This window comes from Aricia agestis, chromosome Z, assembly GCF_905147365.1.
Source record: "Aricia agestis chromosome Z, ilAriAges1.1, whole genome shotgun sequence".
NCBI lineage: Eukaryota > Metazoa > Arthropoda > Insecta > Lepidoptera > Lycaenidae > Aricia > Aricia agestis.
The window spans coordinates 31,771,280-31,793,781 of NC_056428.1; the positions used below are offsets into that span (position 1 = coordinate 31,771,280).

The window sequence follows — 22,502 nt, forward strand, 5'->3', positions numbered from 1 at the left end:
ATTTATGCAATGAGCGTTCGAAAGCTCTAGTTTAAAGTTACTTCGCACCAAAACGAAATGAGATGCGACGATTATTCATTGAAAATCTAACTTCTCGCTGTAAAAATTATGATCGTTTTATGCATTTCCGTGAGCAAGACTCCAGTCAGTTTGGCCTGCTATCAGTCCGACCGGATTTGATCGCCCTTTCCGTATAAGTGAGCCTTTTAAGATTAAAAGCTATTGGCTAGAACAGGGTTACTAGATAGCTACAATATTAAGTCGCTCGTTTGCGCCAACCCTCGTAAAACGAAGACACAAGAGAGATAATACGTTTTTTATAGAGTAGAGATTAGAGATTAGAGAGTAGATTAGCCTGGAAGAGACCGCTTTTGTAAATTGATTGATTCTGTTACTTCGAATGTCGAATTCGTAGTTTTTGATACGAAGTTCCTTATCGCACGTTGCAAAAGGAGGCTAGACGGAACGACACTTGATTCCGACACTTTTTTTTGCACTTGCGAAGTAGGGGCAGATGGCGTTGATAAGTATATTGAGTGGTACTTAGTATTCCAGTGCGTCAACTAGATGGCGTTAATAAATTAGCGAGAATAAACAGCGACATCTACCGGACAAAGCGTCGTTGTTAGTATTCCTGAACGTCAATAGATGGCGTTTTAGTATACCTTCGTTCCATCCGGGTGTCCCTTGAAACCTCTCAAGTTTTTTATTTAGACATTTCACAGAACACCCTTCTAGTCTAATCCATACGGACTTGGTGCGGTACAAAACTATAAAATATGTCTCTATTTTTCGCTAAATCTCGGAGTTAAGCTAAAACAGCTTATGTAATTCCATATTGGGAATTGACTGTAGGTAATATTCCTAGAACTTGTTGATATTCACACTAAGCCCATACACGTGTAACGGATAGAGCGTCCGCACTCCGCATTAATTCACTTTATACTTAAACAGATTTTATAGAGAAATACTATCATAAAAGTTTTCACAGTGCCCATGCATAAAATTGTAAGTTACAAATTGAATTTGAGGAAAAACAAGAATTTATATACTTCCAGTTAACATCATTACTTATTACTTATTATAAATGGGAAAATGTTTTTTTTTTATATTGCCTGTTTTTCAATTTCGGACCTTAATATATAGCTATTTGTAGGTATTTAGATATTAACATTATCCTAATATTATGGGCACTGGGCACACTATTATAATACGAAACTACTAACGAAGTTTGCAAAGACCGCACGGACGCATAATATACATTTATTCCTTTAACCATTATATCTATACTAATATTAGGTATAAATTATAATCTATACTAATATTATAAAGCGGAAGAGTTTGTTTGTTTGAACGTGCTAATCTCAGTAACTACTGGTCCGATTTAAAAAAATCTTTCAGTGTTAGATAGTCCTTTTATCGAGGAAGGCTACGAGTATGGGCTATATTTTAGCTCGCTAAGACTAATAGGAGTGAAGAAATAGAGGAAAATGTGGAAAAAACGGGGGAAATTTATTTGAAAGGGCTCATTTGAACGCGCTAATCGCAGGAAGTACTGGTCCGATTTGAAAAATTATTTCAGTGTTAGATAGCCCATTTATCGAGGAAGGCCTTATTTTATTTAGAATTATAGGCTTTATTTTATCACGCTAAGACTAATAGGTGCGAAGAAATAGACGAAAATGTGGAAAAAAAGGATCGTAGGCTTTTTTGTGTACTAATTTGTCTGTGAAATATATAATTTACGCGGGCGAATCCGCGCGGAACGTCTAGTTTCAGATAAAATATTAAAGTGACGCAATAAAGCTGATCCCACATTAAACTTTGTCAGTCCCGTGCGCACCGTAGCGCCCGTAGCTGCGTAGTCCGTACGCATCGAACGCACCGCATAGTAAATTAGTAACTACAAGAAATGCGGCGTGTACCGTGTACGATGTGGACGAATGTTTGAAGTTTCACATAATTTCATACAACTATGTAATTCTAAAATGCGGCTCGTTCGGCGCCTGCATGCTTATAAATGTGCAATCACCAATACGATGGCTGCCAGCGATAGGGTAGTTTAGCCAATGCACTTTTTCGCAAATCGCACTACGGATAATACATACAATTAGAAGTGACAACCACTAACACGACGATTGCCTTATCTTATCCGGATGTCGGATTTTCAGTTGATATTTTTCGCGTAAACACGCATATCAAAACTTGTCTCAAAACTAATCTAGTTTTATCTGATAACAATTCAGCCAACATTATCTAAATATTTAATATTTGACTGCGCTCTTTCTTTATGGACATTATGTGGCATACATAATTCTGGTGTAAACTGCATTGATACGAGTACCACCGCTGTGTTAAGCCTTACTTCGGAAAATTTGGTAACCTAACTTAACCTAACCCAACGTATACAACGTTTGTTTAACAATAGATAAGGGACCATTCATAAAGTCACATCATGTCACACTACGTCGACCCCCCCCCCCCCTTTAGCTGTGACATACTTTAATGGATGGTCCCTAATAACATAAGAGAATACTGTATACTATGTCCTATAAAGACGAACAAAGATCTGAGCATTCATTAATATTGCATTTGCCAATATATTTTTGCCTGGCGTTTCCTTCTATAATCTTTCGCTAAATGCAAACCATAGTCTATTACATTTGATATAATTGAAGTGGACACAAAAATTCATCGTACGATCGCTTAAAAAATAAAAATTAACTAATTATCTTGTCCCCGTTAAAAATGAGCGAGGTAAACTTCACAAGGAAGTGGCACGCGATGGCTGAGCTCAAACATACAATATTTTCGTACAATATTCTTAGAACAACATTTCACAACGACAAAATATTTGTTGACATCAATGTAGAGTAGTTCCGCAATTTTTTCCGGACGTAGAGACTATACAGACACTGCAGTCAGAGTTACGACAGTATATTATAAGTTTATGGTCAGAGTAGACAGAATAATAGAGTATGCCGACTTAGAACTGATGTTGAAATTTTTAAATTTGACGTATTATGACGAAAATCGTCGCTTGGGTCACAATAGACATAACTACCAGTAGTTCGTCAAATAAAATACGTCAAATTTAAAAATTTTAACATCAGTTCTAAGACGGCATACTCTATCGTTCTGTCTACTCTGCTAGGGTTGTTAGCTTGTTACCTACGAATTTAAAACTATGACATATTCGCTGGACGTGTTCCTCTTTGGTCGTATTGTTGTTTGTGTTTTGGCACATGCGATTAAAATTGACAGAATCCAATTTTGAAATCTTTGTTTTAAATATTTAAAAATAAATTATATCAGCCAGCGCGAGGCACATTCCGTTCATAATCCTAGTGAAACCCGACGAATTTGACAGATATTGAAACCTACAATTAATTTTTTGAGATGGGTTAATCCTAGAAACTTAAAGCTATTTAAAAGCCTTCCCTCTCTATTTCTACAGTGTGGCGAAAATTTGTACCACCCCCGGAGTTCACGTTTATGAAGTAGTTAATATTTAGGTTTTAATACCTATTATTAATATGTGTTTAAGGCCTTCGTGGTCTAGTGGTTTAGAGCGTGGCTCTTGACTCGGATGTCGTGGGTTCGATTCCCGCGTTAAAACGTATTATTTCCATGTTTGGTTAGGACAATGCAGGCTGATCAATTGATTGTCTGACAAGTAAGATGAAGTCGGTCCTACGCCTGATCTCTCGCCAGTCGTGTCGGTCTTCCGTCCCACTGGGTACTGGGTACTGGGAATAGAGAGTGCTCTGGTGTACTGCGCACACACTTGGGCATTATAAAATTACTCCTGCGTAACAGGCCTGGTTTTAACGAAACTGGCCACCGTCACCGAAACCGGTGTGGGGAGTATTATTATGTGTTTAAATTTAATATTTTTATAAAGATATACAGATTATGTATTTCCGTTACCGCTTTAACAAAAAATACTAAAAACAAAATAAATTTAATATTTAAGGGGGGCTCCCATACAACAAACGTGACTTTTTTGCCATTTTTTGCTCAATAAGTATAAATGATGGCAATAGATAGGCACCTGAAATATTCACAAAATATTCAATTGTGTTTATACTTTAATATTTAACAATACAATTTTAATAAAATAAATAATTAAGGGGGCTCCCATACAAAAAATACATTTTTTCCTATTTTTGTTCTATAATGGTACGGATTACGGAACACTTCCTGTGCGAGTCCATCTCAAAGTCAAAGTCAAAAATCGGCCAAGTGCGTACTTGGCCGATTTTTTTTTTGTAATGTCACTGGCTACAAAAAATATCTTTTAATATAAAATTTTTGTATGGCACATAATTTATCTCACACTAGTTTTTGCTTTTACACACGGATAATCTTGAGTTTGATACAACAGATGCTACACATCGGTTATTCTAAAAATAAACCCTACCTATTTTAATGTGATCAAGGGAATTCTATTATTATGAGGCCGGGCAGTTTATTATTTTCAACGATCTAATATTTGGTGCTATCTACCAAATTTTTGCCTAAGAAGCTTAATACGTGTCTTAGTTTATTTATCTTACAAAACAGTAGGCACTATGAAACCGTTTTGAGACTCAAACAATCGAACGAGAATGTCGCGTCCTGCTCTAACAACGTCGTTTCAGGTTTGTTAGAGTAGGACGCGGCATTCTCGGTCGATTGTTTGACCCTCAAAAAGGTTTCGTGGTAGGGCCCCTAAATCAATTTTTAAGCGTCCCACCATGCCTTTGCACTTATAACTTATAAGTTAGCGATGTAAATTATTATAAAAACACTACAAAACAGCATTGTTGAAGTTGATTGAAACATTAACTATTATTTTTACCTAGACACTATACAATTTCGAAAAAACGTTTAAAAAAATTAATTTAAAACTTTTGATTTTTATTACTGGTTACAAATAGTTAAGTTTACAACAGAAGTACTTATTTTGTATTGTATGCAACTTTCATGATCATTGTGTTAGTCTGTATCGCTTGAAATTTTTTTAGTAGCTCACGTTCGCACATAAAATAAAAAATTATCTCGTATATTATGTCCGAGTTACAATTTGCAGTACTTAGAGGACAAACTGACGAAAAAAAACTTTTGAAAAACTCTCTTAACAATTACACATATTTTGATTGACATTGGAATAACTATAGCTTACCTCTTTATGGACCATTTTGAATATTTGTGCGTTTAGAAATATTTTCACGATAAGTAAATAAAATATAAAATTGATTTTTTCACTATAAAAAAAACTATGTAGTTTGTATTACAAAATTGTAACCCGCCCAACGTTCTCTATTAATATGTACAAAATTAACTGAAACACCTGAGGAAACTTTGCCAAACATTTTTGTCGATTTGACCGAAATCTGTCTGTAGAGATTGACGAATTTATGATATACCGGCAAGCGTTGTTTTGCAATATAAAGTATTTCGCCCATATTATTTTATTGAAGTGACTAAATAAGTATGTCACCATGACAACGTCCATCGCTATCCCGTCGTACAAACAATGGTCGCCGTAAGTCTCGAGTTGTAATAATTTACTATTATTTATTCAACAAATGCACTTATCAATATAAGAAGTGGATGTTGTCCGATTCTCAACCCCAGCCGATATGCTCGCTAAGATTCACAAAAATCGATAGAGATTAGAGCCGATCCAGAGAAGTTCAACCACGCACCCCGTGACACGAGAACTTTTAAATATATTAGATTATCATATTATATCGCCCGTAGCTCCGTTGCGCCAAATAATAGTTTATTGTAGAGTCGTACATTTCCGGAATCAAAAGCATCCTATTTCCTTATCCGGGACTCCAAGTATCTATATCAATTTTCATTAAAATCGATTCAGCGGTTTGGGCGTGATGAGTAACAGATAAACAGACACACTATAGTTACACTATAGTTAGTAAGTAGGTACTCTGATTCCTACATGGCTATGTGATATTTTAAAGCATCGATTATAATATTTTACATAAGAATTTCATTGTAACTTTCTTTGTCGCTTGATTTCAAGTGTCTGTAGACACTTGAAATAATTTTCAGCGACAATGTTTGAAATTATTTTACACTTTATTTAATACGAGCTTTTGCCCGCGGCTTCGCTCGCGTTAAGAAGTATTATTATATACAAACTTTCATCCCCTATTTGAACCCCTTGGGGTTGGAACATATCAAAATCCTTTCTTAGCGGATACATACGTTATAACATCTACCTGCATGTCAAATTTCAGCCCGATCCGTCCAGTGGTTTGAGCTGTGCGTTGATAGATCACTATGTCAATCAGTCAGTCACCTTTGAGTTTTATGGTGCCTTCTCACGGCGCGTATTATCGCAAGCCGCGCCGCGCCCGCTCGAGCCACGCGCCGTGTGAAGTGGTGGCTCGGGCTGGCTCGAGCAGGCGCGTTTAATATCACGCGCCAGCTCTAGCCACGCGCCCGAAGAAAGTGGTGGCGTGGTTGCGTTCTCACGGCGCGTGCTACCACGAGCCGCGCCACGCCCGCTCGAGCCACGCGCCGTGTGAAGGGGTGGCGCGGCGCGGCTCGTGCAGGCGCGTCGCGATCTGATTAAAGTCGGTAACTTCAAAGGCGCGGCTTGAGCAAACAGGCAGAAACAGGCGAGCACGAGCCACCCCTTCTCACGGCGCGTGATATCAAAAGCCGCGCCACGCCGACAAAAATTCAAGTAAATGAAACTTTATTAACACGAAAATAGATATCATTTTGCTCTAAGTCACTACGTTAAATAAGTAAATTTTAATGAAATGCAACTTTATTCACTAGGCTATTAGGTTGCATTTCAATCTATGCCGCTAATTTTATTAAATTAAGTGTAATTCATTTATTTGATAACAGACGCCGCTGCTTGGCGGCTACATCGCGCTATAGCTAGCACGAAGATTTTTATTATAGGTGATTAACTAATATGAAACCTTTTCATTTACACTCTCTTGGTGTTGTAGAATTATCACGCCAGAGGGATTTAAGTCCCAGGGTGGGATACCTCGGGGGCTGGGACTAAATTCCTATGACGTGTATTGGTCCTCAAATACTGGTGGCAGTTCATTCCTGAGTTTTACAGTGCATGGCAGGATGTTACGCAAAAAATGCACGGTGGAAGGCTGCCACTCACCAAGGTGATGAGGATTGATGATGGTATGTTTTCGCGTGGAATGATGACGAAAGCTTGCAGGATGTGCGATTCCGAACAATAATAATTGCTCAAAACCTTTCCAGTTCCCCGTGATGCTACACTACTTTTATAATTCACAATAATAATAATTATTATGTTTCCACTTGTACTGGTGGAAGATCGACGCTTCTGTTCGAGCACAACATCAAGAGAACCGTCTGTATGGCTACCCTGGGACTGAAATCGCTCTGGCAGGATAATTCTACAACACTAAGAGTGAGTGTGAATGGAAACAATTTCATATTACTTAATCACCTTATACCTATAACAAATATCTTCGTGCTAGCTATAGCGCGATGTAGCCGCCAAGCAGCGGCATCTGTTATCGAAATAAAGGAATTAAACTTAATATAATAAAATTAGCGGCATATATTGAAATGCAACCTAATTGCCTAGTGAATAAAGTTGCATTTCATTAAAATTTACTTATTTAACGTAGTGACTTAGAGCAAAATGATATCTATTATCGTGCCAATAAAGTTTAATTTTACTTGAATGTTTGTCAGTGTGGCTCGTGCTCGCTCGTAATAGCTGGCTCGGCGCGGCGCGGCTTGTGATATCACACGCCGTGAGAAGCCAGCCTTATATAAACAGATAGATAATCAATATAAAATTAGTATGCCATTTTTAAGAAATTCGCAATAGGCAAATTATACTTTACGTGCCTAATATTTTAAATGATTTAATTCTATAGATTGTAAGGCGTTACAAATTACAATGCTTTTTTAAGACATCCTTTCGTCATTACGAGGTCATTGTATACAAGACTAGGCCGCTGCAAAACAGCTGCCAGGTGGTTAATCTTGGGGGAATTTCAAGTTTAAGCTTTTGTATTGTGTTTTGCGGGTATTTAGTAAATCGTTCGACTAGTGAAAGAAGAGAAGTTATAATATTACATCTGATACAATCTTTATGCCAACAACATAAGAGCCACGCTTAGAAGCTTGGACATAAAGGAACTTGATAACGATTATTTATAAAATAAATGTACCTATTTCTTTATATTTTTGTCTTTTTTTAATTTGGTAATTTTTACAATTTAACGACAAACAAGCTTTTTCTCTGCATTAATTAAAAAAAATGTCGGTACGTTGTTAAAAAACTAAAAGTATAAACTACAGTATAAAGTTATTTTATCTATGCTTTAACACTATCAAAAACATGTTTTGAGCGAACAAAGTTGGATTATTAGCTAGTAAAACGATAAATAATTATCTCAACTTCGTCAAGTCACCGTACATTTGCAAACAAATCATTTTACCATTATGGGAACTCTTATGTTTTTTGCCGTCACTATGCAAAATTTGTATTGCAAAAACGTATGTTATCATGCAATAAAAAACTTTGTTAATCATTGCATACACGAATTAGTATTTTTTTTTATTTTGTTTGTGCTTTATTCGGTTTAACAAAACTAAGTGTTACATAATACTTTGGGTTGTGTATCTGTCTCTTGTATAGTGTTCACTGTGTAAGTATAGAGCTGCAGCGCTGAAACATTAATTTAATCTGCCTTTACTCTTCAGCGCCAAACAGATTTTTAAATACAAGATGTTAGTGTAAACACCGTTGTCCATGAAACCATCAAATGAGCCCGTCAAAATGAACAACTTTTTCTATGAGAACAATGCTGGGTACTCAAAAAAAATTCGTCTTACAAATAGCCATTTTATATAGCCATACAAATTGCCGATCTGCGGGGCTAAAATGGTCACATTTAGCAATTCCTCTCAATCAATTCAGCAAATGAATTGTCAAAACTGTCAAGCTGACAAATGTCAAATCAGTACAAAAATACAGAAATGAATTGCAAGCAGAGTAGCATTTTGCGATTTTAGAAAAATGAATCATATTATGATTCATATCATGATTCTTCAAAGCGACCATTTTAGCCCCGCTGGGCATCCGTATGGGTATGAAGACGGCATTTTTTTTGAGTTCCCAGCATTGTTCTCATAAAAAAGTTAATGATTTCTTAAGTTTACGCGAGTATCACTCATGATATTACAAGGTTGACTTTACAGCGTAAAGCAGCCGAAACGTTGGGATTAATAAAAACCGGCTAAATTCGCACTTGGCTGGTTTTTATTATAGCCGGCCAAGTTGGACTCGCCCATGGAGGGTTCCGCAGCAGCAATAAGGTTTATCTTTTTGAAGTTAAAAGATTTTTGATTAATTTTTATATTTCAGTTGATTTAATGAAAGTTAAGGGTTTACTATTTATGACGTACCTACTTATGAAAAACTTCTAACTAGATTTTGTTCAAACCTCAGTCCAAACCATCATATGTATATTTTTTTTAGATTTATCATGCTTTAGAAGTTAAAGGGGGGACACATTTTACCACTTTGGAAGAGTCTCCCTCGCAAACTATCCAGGTTAAAAAAAAGTGATATTTGCAACTTTAATATGATTTATTTTTAAATACCTATTCATAGATATCCCACATGCATAGGTTAGACGAAAAAAAAATTTTTTGTTTTAGTTGTACCCTATGGGGACCCCTAAAATTTGTAATATTTTTTGCATTATCTATATTTTAATACGTGAGCCAAAAACTTTGTATCCCTTTTGACGAAAAATGGGAAAAAGTAGGTGAATGAAATTTTGCACAGTTATAGTTTATATGGTGAAGAAGAATGGTGCATCGAGCTAATATTATTTTGAAATTATGCTTTTATCAATTTTTTTTTTACAAATAAAACATTACACATACTACAACACACACGCTAGGAAAATGACAGATTTTTGAGTGACAAGCCTGTACATACGAATTATACTTCTTCTTCTTTTGGCGTAAGCCTCCCCATTTAGGAGTTGCCAGAGTCAGAGTTGAGGAGAAAAATGTGAACAGTTATAACTTATAACGTAACTTTTATATTTTATGATTGAAGTCTGTTGACAACAAGGTGACAAATTGAAATGGATTATAGTTTTTTTATTGAATCTTAGATACTATTAGCACCTATTAGACAATGCTTACACGCCCAGTCTGAGATAAGCTGAGTCCCAGAGACAAGAGTTGAAAAAAATATGATAAAGTCAATATTTTTTTACAAAATAAGTAGTCCTAATGTCGTTGAAACTAAGGTCGAATTTCGACCATTGGGCGATCTCTAGTTGTATCAAAATCTTAATGCGGTATACAGATTACATCTACTTACCAAGTTTCAACAGTATAGCTCTTATAGTTTCGGAGAAAAGTGGCTGTGACAGACAGACATCCATGACGAATCTATAAGGGTTCCGTATTTTGCCATTTGGCTACAGAACCCTAATAAATATGACGTACTCTCATTGTCACTTTCTATAATAGTAGTTTTCGACTCCAAACTTAGTTTATTTATGTAGTCAAATTCTTATTTATCTGACAACTATCGTTACACATTATCAAGTGATATCAATAACACTAATTAATCAGTCTTTGATAAGTTTTCTCGCAAACTACGGAAAATGTAAAAATTCTTTGCCGATCTTATAATTGTAGAGCTACACAATAAATTAAGTTTAATTTAAGTTGTGTATTTAAAAGTAAGTAATAAACTTTCAAGCAGGCACTTGATTTTTCATAAAATTTTCATAAAATCTTCAATTATATTATAGTATAATTCAATTATACACATAAACCGCAAATGTATATAAATTTGTAATCCTATACATTTATATGGGATTCCAAAGTTATTTACGAAGTTAGTGTATCTAGAAAACTGGACAGAAATTTTGAAATATTTGAATTTTTCCTTGATTTAGACACTAAACACTAATTATATTCTCAATTTGAAGTTTCTATATCTGCTAGAAGTGCCGACTTTTGGTGATCGGTCAGTCAGTCAGTCAGTCAGTGACAAAATTAAGAAACTTTAACAAGTTACAGTTCTTAAGAGGAGTCTATACCGCCGTTTTTCCATACAAACGTTGTCCCCTGTTTCCTCCCTGGATAATGCCGGTAGAGTTATGATTTTTTTCCTGAATATCTATGGCCACTATTAGCATGTTCCTATGTTTCCTTTTTTTTTCATAATTTTATTATTAAAAAAGATAAGAACGTCCAAAAACCCAAAAAAATGGCCAGATTTTCCTCTGTGTTCAAACACCCAGAAAACAAAACTGGCGAAAATATACAAAAAAAATAAAACATAGAAACATAGCTCAAGCCTTGCTTTAATTATTCTTAATGAAAAAAGTACTTAAATCGGTTAAGTTTTGAAGAAGGAATCAGCGGACAACGAATCGAAGATTTTCTGTTCTTTTCTTAGAACTTTTGTCATGTTGTCTCTATCGCGCTCTGCGGTGGCAGACTTGAGATTGGGGAGACAGCAATACATTTTCAAATACCTATTTTCAATTTCTCTCGCCCTTGGTGTATCCTCTTAAACTACTGGTTTCAATTGAATGAACCTTTAAATATACCGTGTTTATAAATGCTTGCTTAGCAACTGAAAATTCAGGCTTGTTGGTTTATCCACAATGAAGTTATAGGGGGTCAAAAAGAATTGGTTCGAGAAAAGGATGGTACCGCCGTGCCGCTTTTTTGCTCGACTTGGCGGGGGCACTCCCGTGCCCCCAGATAGATACATACACCTAGTTAATAAGAACGCTTAACTGAGCTTTTATATATTTATTGTTTATTATTTTCAATTTTTAATAAGGTAAGTAACTAAATTACATTTTAAAGTTTTTTTTTCTTATTTTGGTAGGATACATTTCAAAATCTTAATATTATTACAGACAGCTTTTACTAAACTTAATTTACTCTATACCTACAGTTTAGATCTGAAAGCTTCTTTTTCGCGTCTACGGCGAAGGAAAGGTTCATTCATGTCTTATTCATATAAAGTGAGTATTAATTCTGATTACTTTTTTGCTTATTATGTTCTGACTTTTGTAGTAACACTTGTAACTGCATTCTCTTGTCGACATGACTAGCCAACTGTAGCAAACTGTATAAACCGTCCTTAAGCACATGCGGTCTTGCCACAAAAGATTAAACATCTATTGAACAGTTGTTTTGAGACTATTTTGTGCCTACTGAATTTTTTTCTAATCAACTGTTCAACAGGTGTTTAAATCTTTTGTAGTAAGACCGATAGTTTTTAATTGAATTCCATTTCATGCTATAGGTATCGAGCACTTTTCACTCTAACATGGAATCATGGGTTCAATCATCACAATATGACCCAGTTGCTGCGCCCGACAGCTTTCAGGAGATATCGATTTAATTAACATCGGATCAAAATTCAATTATCATTGTACTGACATCACGCTGGTAAACTTGTTGCTTAGTCAAAATTCATTCGCCAGTTTCTGTCGAATCGTGTATGGGATTTGACAAACTGTTCAATAAAATTGAAGCGTGATATTGACAATAAAAATGCTCGTCTAGGGGCCGGCTTACTAAAACTTCATACATTTTTGACATAATATTATTATTTATTATACTTACCTATCTTCTCCATCGAAACGGGCGAAAGCATTTTGACTAGGGGCTCTACTATGGTAAAAAAACTAGCCATTTGCATCCGTTATTGTGATGGACGAACAGTCCATAGACGGCCACAATTTTATAATTTAAAAAAAAAAACTATGTGCGGGTTTCCTCACGATGTTTCCTTCACAATACGAGCGTCCGCATTATGTACTTGAGATTTGTTACACGCCTGCGTGCGCCCGGGATCGAACCGGCACCCTTGCAAGCACTAACCAAAGGTCTACCCACTAGTCCACAGACTATCATTACTATGATATTATCATGTCTTTCTTATAGCTCCATTTACCTACCAGTCTTTAATAGAGCTATTAAAGACTAGTAGGTAAATGGCCCCCCCGATAAAAGCTATTCAATAGCTCTATTGAATAGCTTTTATCGAGGGCTTGAAGTGCGGGCACCAAATCAAGATCGTAAGACATCAGCTTAATTTTGCTAAATTCAATTATTTAACATTTAAGTATTCAGGATTTTTTTTATAAAATTATAATAATTAATATCAACCTAATTTGACACAGGTTATCAGTATAACCTGTGTCAAATTAGGTATTAAATTAATATTAAATTAATTACCGAATAATATGTTAGTTATGTTACAAAACTCAAAAGTAAATAAAAATATCCCCAAGATACCTTTTATTAATGCTTAGATTAGAAATATTCTGAAACTGAGGATTAAACTTGCCTGAACCCCTGCTTCTACACCCCTGAACCGATTTTGCTGAAATTTGGTATGGAGCAGCGTAGGGAGCAGCGTTGCCAGACGTCCCGATTTTGGCGGAACGTCCCGATTTTGTCATCAAAATTAAATGTCCCGCGCGGGACAAGCTCAGTCCCGCTTTTCGGGGAAAGCCCGAACCTACGTGCAGCGTGCTGAGAAAGAAAGGTGCGTGAAAACAAGAGTTTGGGAGCTACAGGGATGGATTTTCTTTGGCTACTTTAGCTATCTATTGTCACATGCGTAAAGGTTATTTTACGCAAATAAAAAAAAAAAATCAAAGAACTTTTGACTTTATACCTTTTTTAAATATTAGCCTTATTATATATTCTTAGTACACGAGTCACTACTAAGAACCTATTGTTTCATCCATCAGAGTGTAAGTTATGTCTTATCCTTCTGGGGTCCATAACCTTAAGTAGGTATAACTACGCCTCTGGTGCAACCCACCCTTAGTGTTGCGGGTAACACGGTGTCAATTTGATCATGGGATCAAATCGACACAGTCGTTCAAATCGACGTTCGTTCAAAATTGGGACAAATATACTATAGTTCTATTAATGTAGTTTGAAGTAGTTTAAGTATATTTTTTATATTGAGCTGTTGAGTTTCCATATTGTGGAAGTGCTATAATAGAACGAAAGTAACAGAACTCTAGACTCTACAGCCTTTAGTGATAGGTGTTTGAACATTTCATTTTCAGCATTCATAAACTGAAAGCATATACAGTTGTATACTATTACTTATGCTTGGAATTCTTTATGAAATTCTGAAGTGGTAGTGAACTCAGAATAATTCAGACAATGTGTGTTTTCATAATATTATGAAGGTGTAATCCTGGATCTAAAGTAAATTAAAAAAAAAAAAAAAAAAAAAAAAAAAACAAACAACGTTACATTCTTTCAGAATTCAAAATACTTAATGAAGATTTTATACATAAAAAGTTGAGGCTTAGGCAAATTCTGAAAGAGGCACTACTAAAGACTAAGAATTATTTATTCCTTTAAGAATATTATTTACTGTTGTTTATAATTGCACTTGGAAGTCGGTATCAATATTTTGTTAAAATAATAATTTATTTAATAACTTAAGCCGTATATAACATTCAATTTCTTTGTTTGCCGTTTTTTTTTTGTTGTTATTCAGTGCAACGTTACAACATTTTAAATCCTTGTTATTTTATACATTCGCTCACTGTTTCGTCGCATTTACTTCCTTACATTTCGATCACAATCGATAGACAGGACGATAAAAAGCAGTCAAACAACCTCAAATTCCTAAAGAAACCTAAAATTGATATTTTTAAAACGCATTGCTTCTTACTTCAAAATCTGTATATAGGTACTAAGATAGTTAAGCGACGTTTGACCAAAAATATGATTTATAATTTATTGCTTGATTTTTTTTGGAACGTATTGGAATTATTAAATACTAGCGGCCCGGCCCGGCTTCGCACGGGTGGACATTGGTTTTTAAATTATTTTTTTTAAATAAAGGTAGTCAATCTTTAAGTTAAGCAGAACATAAAAATAGTTTATATTATTTAGCCTGCAACTACTATATTATAATTATTATGTACATATAACACATTTTTATTGTATTTTTTTTTTATATTTTTATATTTTAAGTGTTATGTTTGATTATTTTATCCTTACCTGCAGAACTATAAGACTATAGTACATCACTTTGCGATAAGTAAGTATAGTCTATAATTTATAAAGCATAAGCAAGAAGGAATATTTTGGTAGATTTTTCACACAATTATTAACACTTAATACGGTTCCCTTTTTTCTCTCATTAAATATAGCCTATATTCAGCAGAAATAGTGTGGATTAAAAAATATGCATTAATACTTCCATCGTGCATCGGCATCGTGGGTATCGCAGACACAATAGATCTTCAATTGTTATGCTGGCAGCCGGCTGCCGCTATTGGAGATTTATAGGTAAAGAAATTAATTAATTATAATAGCAATCAAAAATAATAGTCATTCAAAACTTATTTTAAAAAGTTCTAAAAATATTACTTTCGTAGTCATAACTTTTAAAGCTTTTTTGAAATTAGGATTATAATAATGAAGCACGATAGTCTATATCAAATCAATAAAGCAGCACCCGGCTGTCGCATAACTATTGAAAATCTATTGTGTCTGCGATTCCCACGATCGAGGTAATATTTACGTGGACTCTCCGGGCGAGTCTGTGGCACTGATAATTAAATCTCTCCCCTACCGCACGCACACCCGCGCATCGCGCCTTGACGCCCAATTCGCAACGTGCAGCAGAAATCGTAATATTTTAATTTCGCCATAACATTAAAACCAAACGTCCAATTTTAATCATTCAAAGACCAAATATTATCTACATTAACTGTACTTAGTGATGAAATAATTTATTTTGATAAGGGTCAATAGCATGATTTAAATAAACGCATTTAAATATAGTCCAAAAAAAATCTAGATTTTTTAATAAAAAAATGGTTATTGTGCCTCACTCAACATAGATAGGTATAGTGTGTCGCGGACTTTTTTGTAGATATTTAAAAGATCTATAATTACTTAGAACATTTTATGCCTCTATCTTTTATAGTTTAGGCAGCGTACGCAAAATAAGTAACTTTTCTGGTTGATTTTTTAAACCTTGCGTCCGAAAATCCCAAATATCTTACGGAACCTTATATTTTTCCAAAATAAAAATTAGCCTATGTTCAGCAGAAATAATGCAGGATTCCAATGGTAAAAGAATTTTTCAAATCGGTCCAGTAGTTTCGGAGCCTATTCGACTCAAACAAACAAACAAACAAACAAACAAACAAAAAATCAAATCTTTCCTCTTTATAATAGTAGTGTAGATAGGCCAGCTTTTCTGCAGCCACACATGCTTCCACAGTTTCCTTTGTATCCGCAGAAAATTAATTTCATGAGATCGGGGATCTTTTCCTCAAAAGATCATCTACATGGTTGGTCTGAGGCAATTTTTTTTGTAAAATGTATTAAACAAAGTTAAAAAGTAATAAGTAAACTTAAAAAAAATGATTTGCAATAAATTATGATTTCACAATTTTTTTGTAAGACATAATTTATGTAGTTTCCGAGAAATGGCGAAAATAGTGTTGTCACCCCTTTTTCCAAACAAAGTTGAGGTTAAGCTTCTATTGACCCCTTCAACATATCCCAAAAGCATCCATAGATATTGTTCCGTAGTTTAGACTAATTTTCTGATTGAGGAGGTATCCTGACATTAAGGATAGTTATAAATTACCGACCGAAGCTATTGGTAGAATTTTAATTCTGCTCGATCACCCTTGACTTCGAAATTCATAAATCGATCGTCCGCCATCAGTTTGCATGTAGCATGTCGCCGATCAAGGTTACCCGAAATTTGTTCAAGTTACTATTAAATATTTACTAACTGTAGTGAACGCATTAAGGCTACGCCTTGATAATTTGGCTGTGGCGATATCGATTTTTCTCAGCAATGACTAAAGCTAAGAAATTAAAGTTCATTGTCAGTATTCATCAAGTCTTTGTCTTTTAATTACCCATAGCATAACACGATTGGTCAACTTTTTCAACACAGAATAATCAATCAAAAAGACCTTTGTAAAAAGGGATTCCTATTTTGCCAACAGAGAAGAGTTTAAGCTTCCAAAATTTGTACATAGATTGTTTCAAGTAAGTATACACTTTAATTTGCTAAAATGAAATGTATTTTAAATGGTTTTTAAATTACGCGACAAAAACCATTTCGTCGCTCTCGCGTCACGCCCTTTCCATTTTTTGCTGTTCCATTGCTTGTTTTCTATGAGAGGCCGGGCCGGCCGGTATGAAATTTGGTATGGAGATACTTTGAGTCCCGGGAAAGGACATCTAGGATATTATTTTGGATATTAAGCGTTGCGGGAGCGTCTTGTCTAGTTTATTATCTAATATATTTATGTCGTTCTGTGGCGTTCTTTATAAAATAAAACATTTTAAAATAGAATTCGATGGCTAGAGCTTTGAGGTTTACAATCATGTGATCGGTGTAGACCACTTAAGATGACTAATTGTTCACGAAATTATTCGTGTTTTTTAAAATCCAACGACCAACATTATAATAATCATTAGAAATGACCTGAGCAATTCTCAGAATTTATTCGCTTCTAATACTAACTACACAATATAATAATATATAATATTGTAAAGTCTGGAACTCTGACTTTACCAGAATACTGTTTTATCTTTAGTTTGCCATACTTAATTATATTTCTTTGTAAGATAGTGATGAACATAATTTTAAATATGCAATAAGTACATATATTTCAATTTTTACAAGAAGAATTAAAAAGGAAAAAACATGTCGCAACTCGCAAGCAAAAAAAAAAAGAAATACAAAAAGCTACAAACGCATGAGAGAGTAAAATAAACAAAAAACATAACAATGCAATCCGTCAAAAGAATAACAGGTTGCAGGATCGAACATGCTTCTGACTAGAGGTCTAAAGTATTCTAGTGAGACAGTTGTTCTTTCAATTTCAATGGATACTGATTACTGATTAGTGTAGTTATCGAACAGTTTACAGATATTATTGATAATATTACAACGATACGAGCACGAATCGAATTCATTTGTCCATCTCGATAAGATAACGATATCAATTAAATCGATAATGCATCGATTCGCAATATAAAATCACTTACCTGTGGCGAAAATCCGAGGAAGGATAATTTTCTTTTGCCGCTGTAACTCATTGTCGCGTGTCCGGCGGGTACGTGCGTTTGGATCGCCGACAACGGACCGACTACCAGCTACATGCGCGCACGCAGCCACCGGTGTGCATCTGCTCTTTTCATCTCAACTCACGCGCACAGTTACTCACCTGTAACATAAACAAAACTCAGTAGTACACTTAAAAACTTGCGAAGCGCTCAGGCTTTAAGGAAGCTTTTAAAAATTAAACTGTAATTATTGATGTAAGTACATTGTAAAGCGTCTACTCCTTCTGACAAGCTGTTGAATCTTATGCATATTATTCTTCATAACTCGTATTAAAAGACTAAAAATATATTTTTAACAAGGAATATTTAAATTCATAATTATCTATAAGTATGCTTAAATTAACCAAACGTCATGTAAACAATATGATTTCTCCACTTAGTAGCTTTCTCAAAATATCTTTAGACTCGGCTGGTATGCAATATTATGATGGAGCAATGTAATGACGTCATTCATGTCTACATTATGTCCAGGTTATACTAATTAGTAGCTCTTCACGCCTGACAAAAATTATATTAAGTATATAATTCTCTACCTTCTGAATTTTGTCTCTTTGTTAATTAAAATATTACTTTTAAAGTGCCAATTTGGAACAAAGAATTGTCGTAACTTTATTGCCGTTCTATTAGTTATTGACTTGTTGCTGCCGGTGAAGTTGACTAATGACTTTGTTTTTTTAACCGACTTCCAAAAAGGAGGAGGTTTAAATATGTTCGGCTGTGGAGATTTTTTTTAAAATCTCTTTTTCGTTAGAATTATTCAAATTATTACGTTTTGTAAAAAAAAATCACACATTCTATATATTTTACCGTTCCCAGAATTATTTGAGATTAAGTACTTGCTTTGAAAACTTTAGCCTAAATCTTAGGGTGGGTTGCATTAACTTACTTTAACTATAACTGTAACTTTAACTATAACTACAATGCAAAATGTCAAATCTTTGGTTAAAGTAATGTCATCTGTCAAATTCTGTTGTAAAAGTTGAAGTTAAAGTTAGCCTTAACTATAACCATAACTTTGACTATAACTTTAACCACGCCTCTGGTGCAACCCACCCTTAGATATTAACGGTCTTATCACAAAAGATTTAAACATCTATTGAACAGTTGTTTTAAGACCATTATGTACTGATTTTTTTTCTAATTATCTGTTCAACAGGTTTTTAAATCCTTTGTAGTTAGACCGTAAGTCTATATGGCAAGAGGGGGAACTAGCGCTGTTTTCATACAAAAATGTCACTTTTAGCAGTTCTTCTTTACCAGCAGCGCCCATTGACATATTCATTTAAACCCTTGGTGCACTATATATGTTCAAATTGTAATTTTCCATCTTTTTAGTAAAAGATAGCCGCGTGCGAGTTTCTTACGCCGGTTCTTCTCGCCGGGTTAGTTCCCGAACCGGTGGTAGGCACCTTAGTATCAACGTTCAGAAATATTTTTGTAAAAAAATTACTCTGAATAAAAATATTTTGATTTTGATTATAAATACATAATATCTAAGATTTATTAAAATGGTTACGTTATTATCGTAATTCATTATTCAAGTTAATAGATAATTCAGTCAAGTCATTAAATAAAAGTTAAATACGCGTTTTGTTTGTAAATAAAGTGGAATGTTCTCTCGCAAAAGTTTCAGACAAAATGTATTATAATTTGTAACCCGCGTTCTATAATTAATAATTATACAAAAGCAGATCAACAACTTTTATACGATTTTGTAATATTAAATTTAAAATTTATCTTTGAATAATTTTACTAGATATAATACTTACTACAGTAAAATGTTAACCTGGTTATTCCCACTATAATTCAAGGGGTAGAATTTATCAACGGAATTACGAATTAGGTGTACAAGAGTCGTCTTACAAAAAATATTTCATCTATGGATCTAGTATTTTATAGGGCCAGCATTAAGTGCTATTAACTATTTAAATAGTTACTATCAACAATAACTATCATGATAAAATTGTAGAGCCACGGATTATGTACTGGTTAGATAAGAACCACTAATAAGATTACGAATTTATCTTTCTGTCCAGTACATTTTTGACAAGGGTGATAATGGAAAATTCCGAACGCGGTAGCTCGAGTAGGAAGTCAAAGTATCAATAAACATGTAACCAGTTAGTATATAATATAATTGTCGTAGGTATTAAAATAATGTAATTTGGTTAGTCTATCGAACTTTACGAAGTACTAACAGTTGTTTTAATTCATTTCAATTGAGAGGCAAATTGAGTAGGTATGTTGTTTGAGTTCTGATCAGGCTTCGAAGAGGCGAAATCTGTAAAAAAACCTCATGTCACATAAGCAGTGCCGTAAACAGTCTTTTTTGCGCCCTGTGCGAGCTTCTACAACTGCGCCCTTGCTTTTTTAGATATTATATTACCCAAAGCAATGTATAGGTCTATTTTACTGTTGGAATGGTGCTCTAGGGGCGCAGCGGGAACTATTGTCGGGAGCAAACGGAAAATTTAATACTCCTGCCTAGTTTGGCCATTTTTGCGCCCCCCCCCCCCAGAGTCTACGCCCTGTGCCTGGGCACCGGTGGCACCGCCCTATTTACGGCACTGCACATAAGTATCGAGAAAACTTTTCTTTGGAGACGCTCGAGATTAATATGTAAAGCTTTTATATTATTTATTAATAATACTAGCTGTTGCCCGCGACTTCGTCCGCGTGGACTTTAGTTTATAGCGCGCGGTGTCAACAAAATTTGTGTCAAATTTAAAAACTTTTTAAAACCCTGGTAAGTGGTACCCCTCTTAGGGCCGCGCTACACCGGAATGGCAGCGCTGAAAGTGCTCGCCTCGCCGCTGCCATTCCGGTGTAGCGCGGCCCTTAATTAATCAAAATACCCAAAAACAGCTGTGCAGTGTGCACATAATCCATACTAATATTATAAATGCGAAAGTATCTCTGTCTGTCTGTCTGTCTGTCTCGCTTTCACGCCAAACGCCAAAACTACCGAACCGATTGTAACGAAATTTTGTATACAGATAGTCTAAAGCCTGAGAAAGGACATAGGCTACTTTTTTACTGGAAAAAAGGGTTGTAAGGGGGTGAAAATGCGTAAATTTGTTCAAATTAAGTTAGTTCCAAAAACTCATAATAGATGGCGCCGTGCGTCTTCTACATCGCGCTGACGCTTGCTCTAAAGTCTTTCTATAAGAGGTGTTATCATCTTACATTTAAGTTTCGATTTTTTTCGATTGTTATATCTATTCTACGGTATTTAATAACTCAGTATTTTATCTGTGCAGTGACGTAACCTTAAACCTATCAATGATAAATAGTTTATGGGTAAAGTTGTGTAATTGGCTAAATAAGATTTAAAGTTTGGCATAAAATATAAAGTTTAATATAAAAAAATGAAATACTTATTGTGTGCACACTGCACAGCTGTATTGATTTAAGGGGTACCAGGGTTTTTTTATAAAAGCTTTTGACACCAATTTTGTTGACATCGCGCTTTATAAACTGAAGTCTACGCGGACGAAGTCGCGGGCAACAGCAACTAACTAATAAGTAATAGGTATGATTAGTTCTATGTTACAATGAAGTAAAATAAAACGCCATCTGTTGAATCGTATTAGAACTAAAATGTTCATTGCATCGATATATTTCTGGATTTTTTATAATATTATACATAAAATATATTTAAGATTTTTGAAATTTTATTTTAATACACATCCAAGACCCAGGAACATTGAAAACTTTTTTGTTCCGCCTGCGGGACTCGAACCCAGGACCCCCGGGATGAGCGCTGGCCACGCGCAATGCGAATTCATTTTCATCGATATTTTCATGGAAATAAGATATTTTCCCACATCAAAATGTAGCCTATGTCCTTTCTCAGACTCTAGAATAACTGTGTACAAAATTTCATTGCAATCGGTTCAGTAGTTTTGGCGTGAAAGCGAGACAGACAGACAGACAGACAGACAGAGATACTTTCGCATTTATAATATTAGTATGGATAAAGTATGGATTATATGGTCCTTAAGTAAGAATTTATAAAAGGTCCTTTTTTATACCACATTGTTCCAACTAACGGAATTTGTACTCGACCTTGAGTTTGTACCAGAAAATTCCTCGCATCGATTAATTATTATTTTTATGCGTGGGGTGCAGTTTTTATGTTGAGAGTTCACACAAATCTTCACAATAGCTCGAGGAATAAGCGTGTTTCTCGGAAATTTTAGCTATAATTCTTGGAACTAGTAATTTACACCACAGGTGGTACCAAAAATTATTGTATCTCGGCAGCATTTTTATTTTTTTCCTACACAATACTTACGGCCATAATCAGGGACATTAATAAAATAATGATT

General features: G+C 34.8%; 1 protein-coding gene across 2 annotated transcripts in view; it reads right to left on the reverse strand.

Moving 5' to 3' along the window:
• LOC121738851 (anion exchange protein 3) overlaps window positions 1–18,234 on the reverse strand; it is a 100,035-nt gene extending 81,801 nt beyond the window's left edge. For both annotated transcript variants that reach the window (XM_042131113.1, XM_042131109.1), the window contains exon 1: window positions 18,094–18,234. In XM_042131113.1, coding sequence (XP_041987047.1) covers window positions 18,094–18,144 — 51 coding nt within the window. In that variant the 5' untranslated portion in view covers window positions 18,145–18,234. The remainder of the gene's footprint in view (window positions 1–18,093) is intronic.
• Between the last annotated feature and the right edge of the window lie 4,268 nt (window positions 18,235–22,502).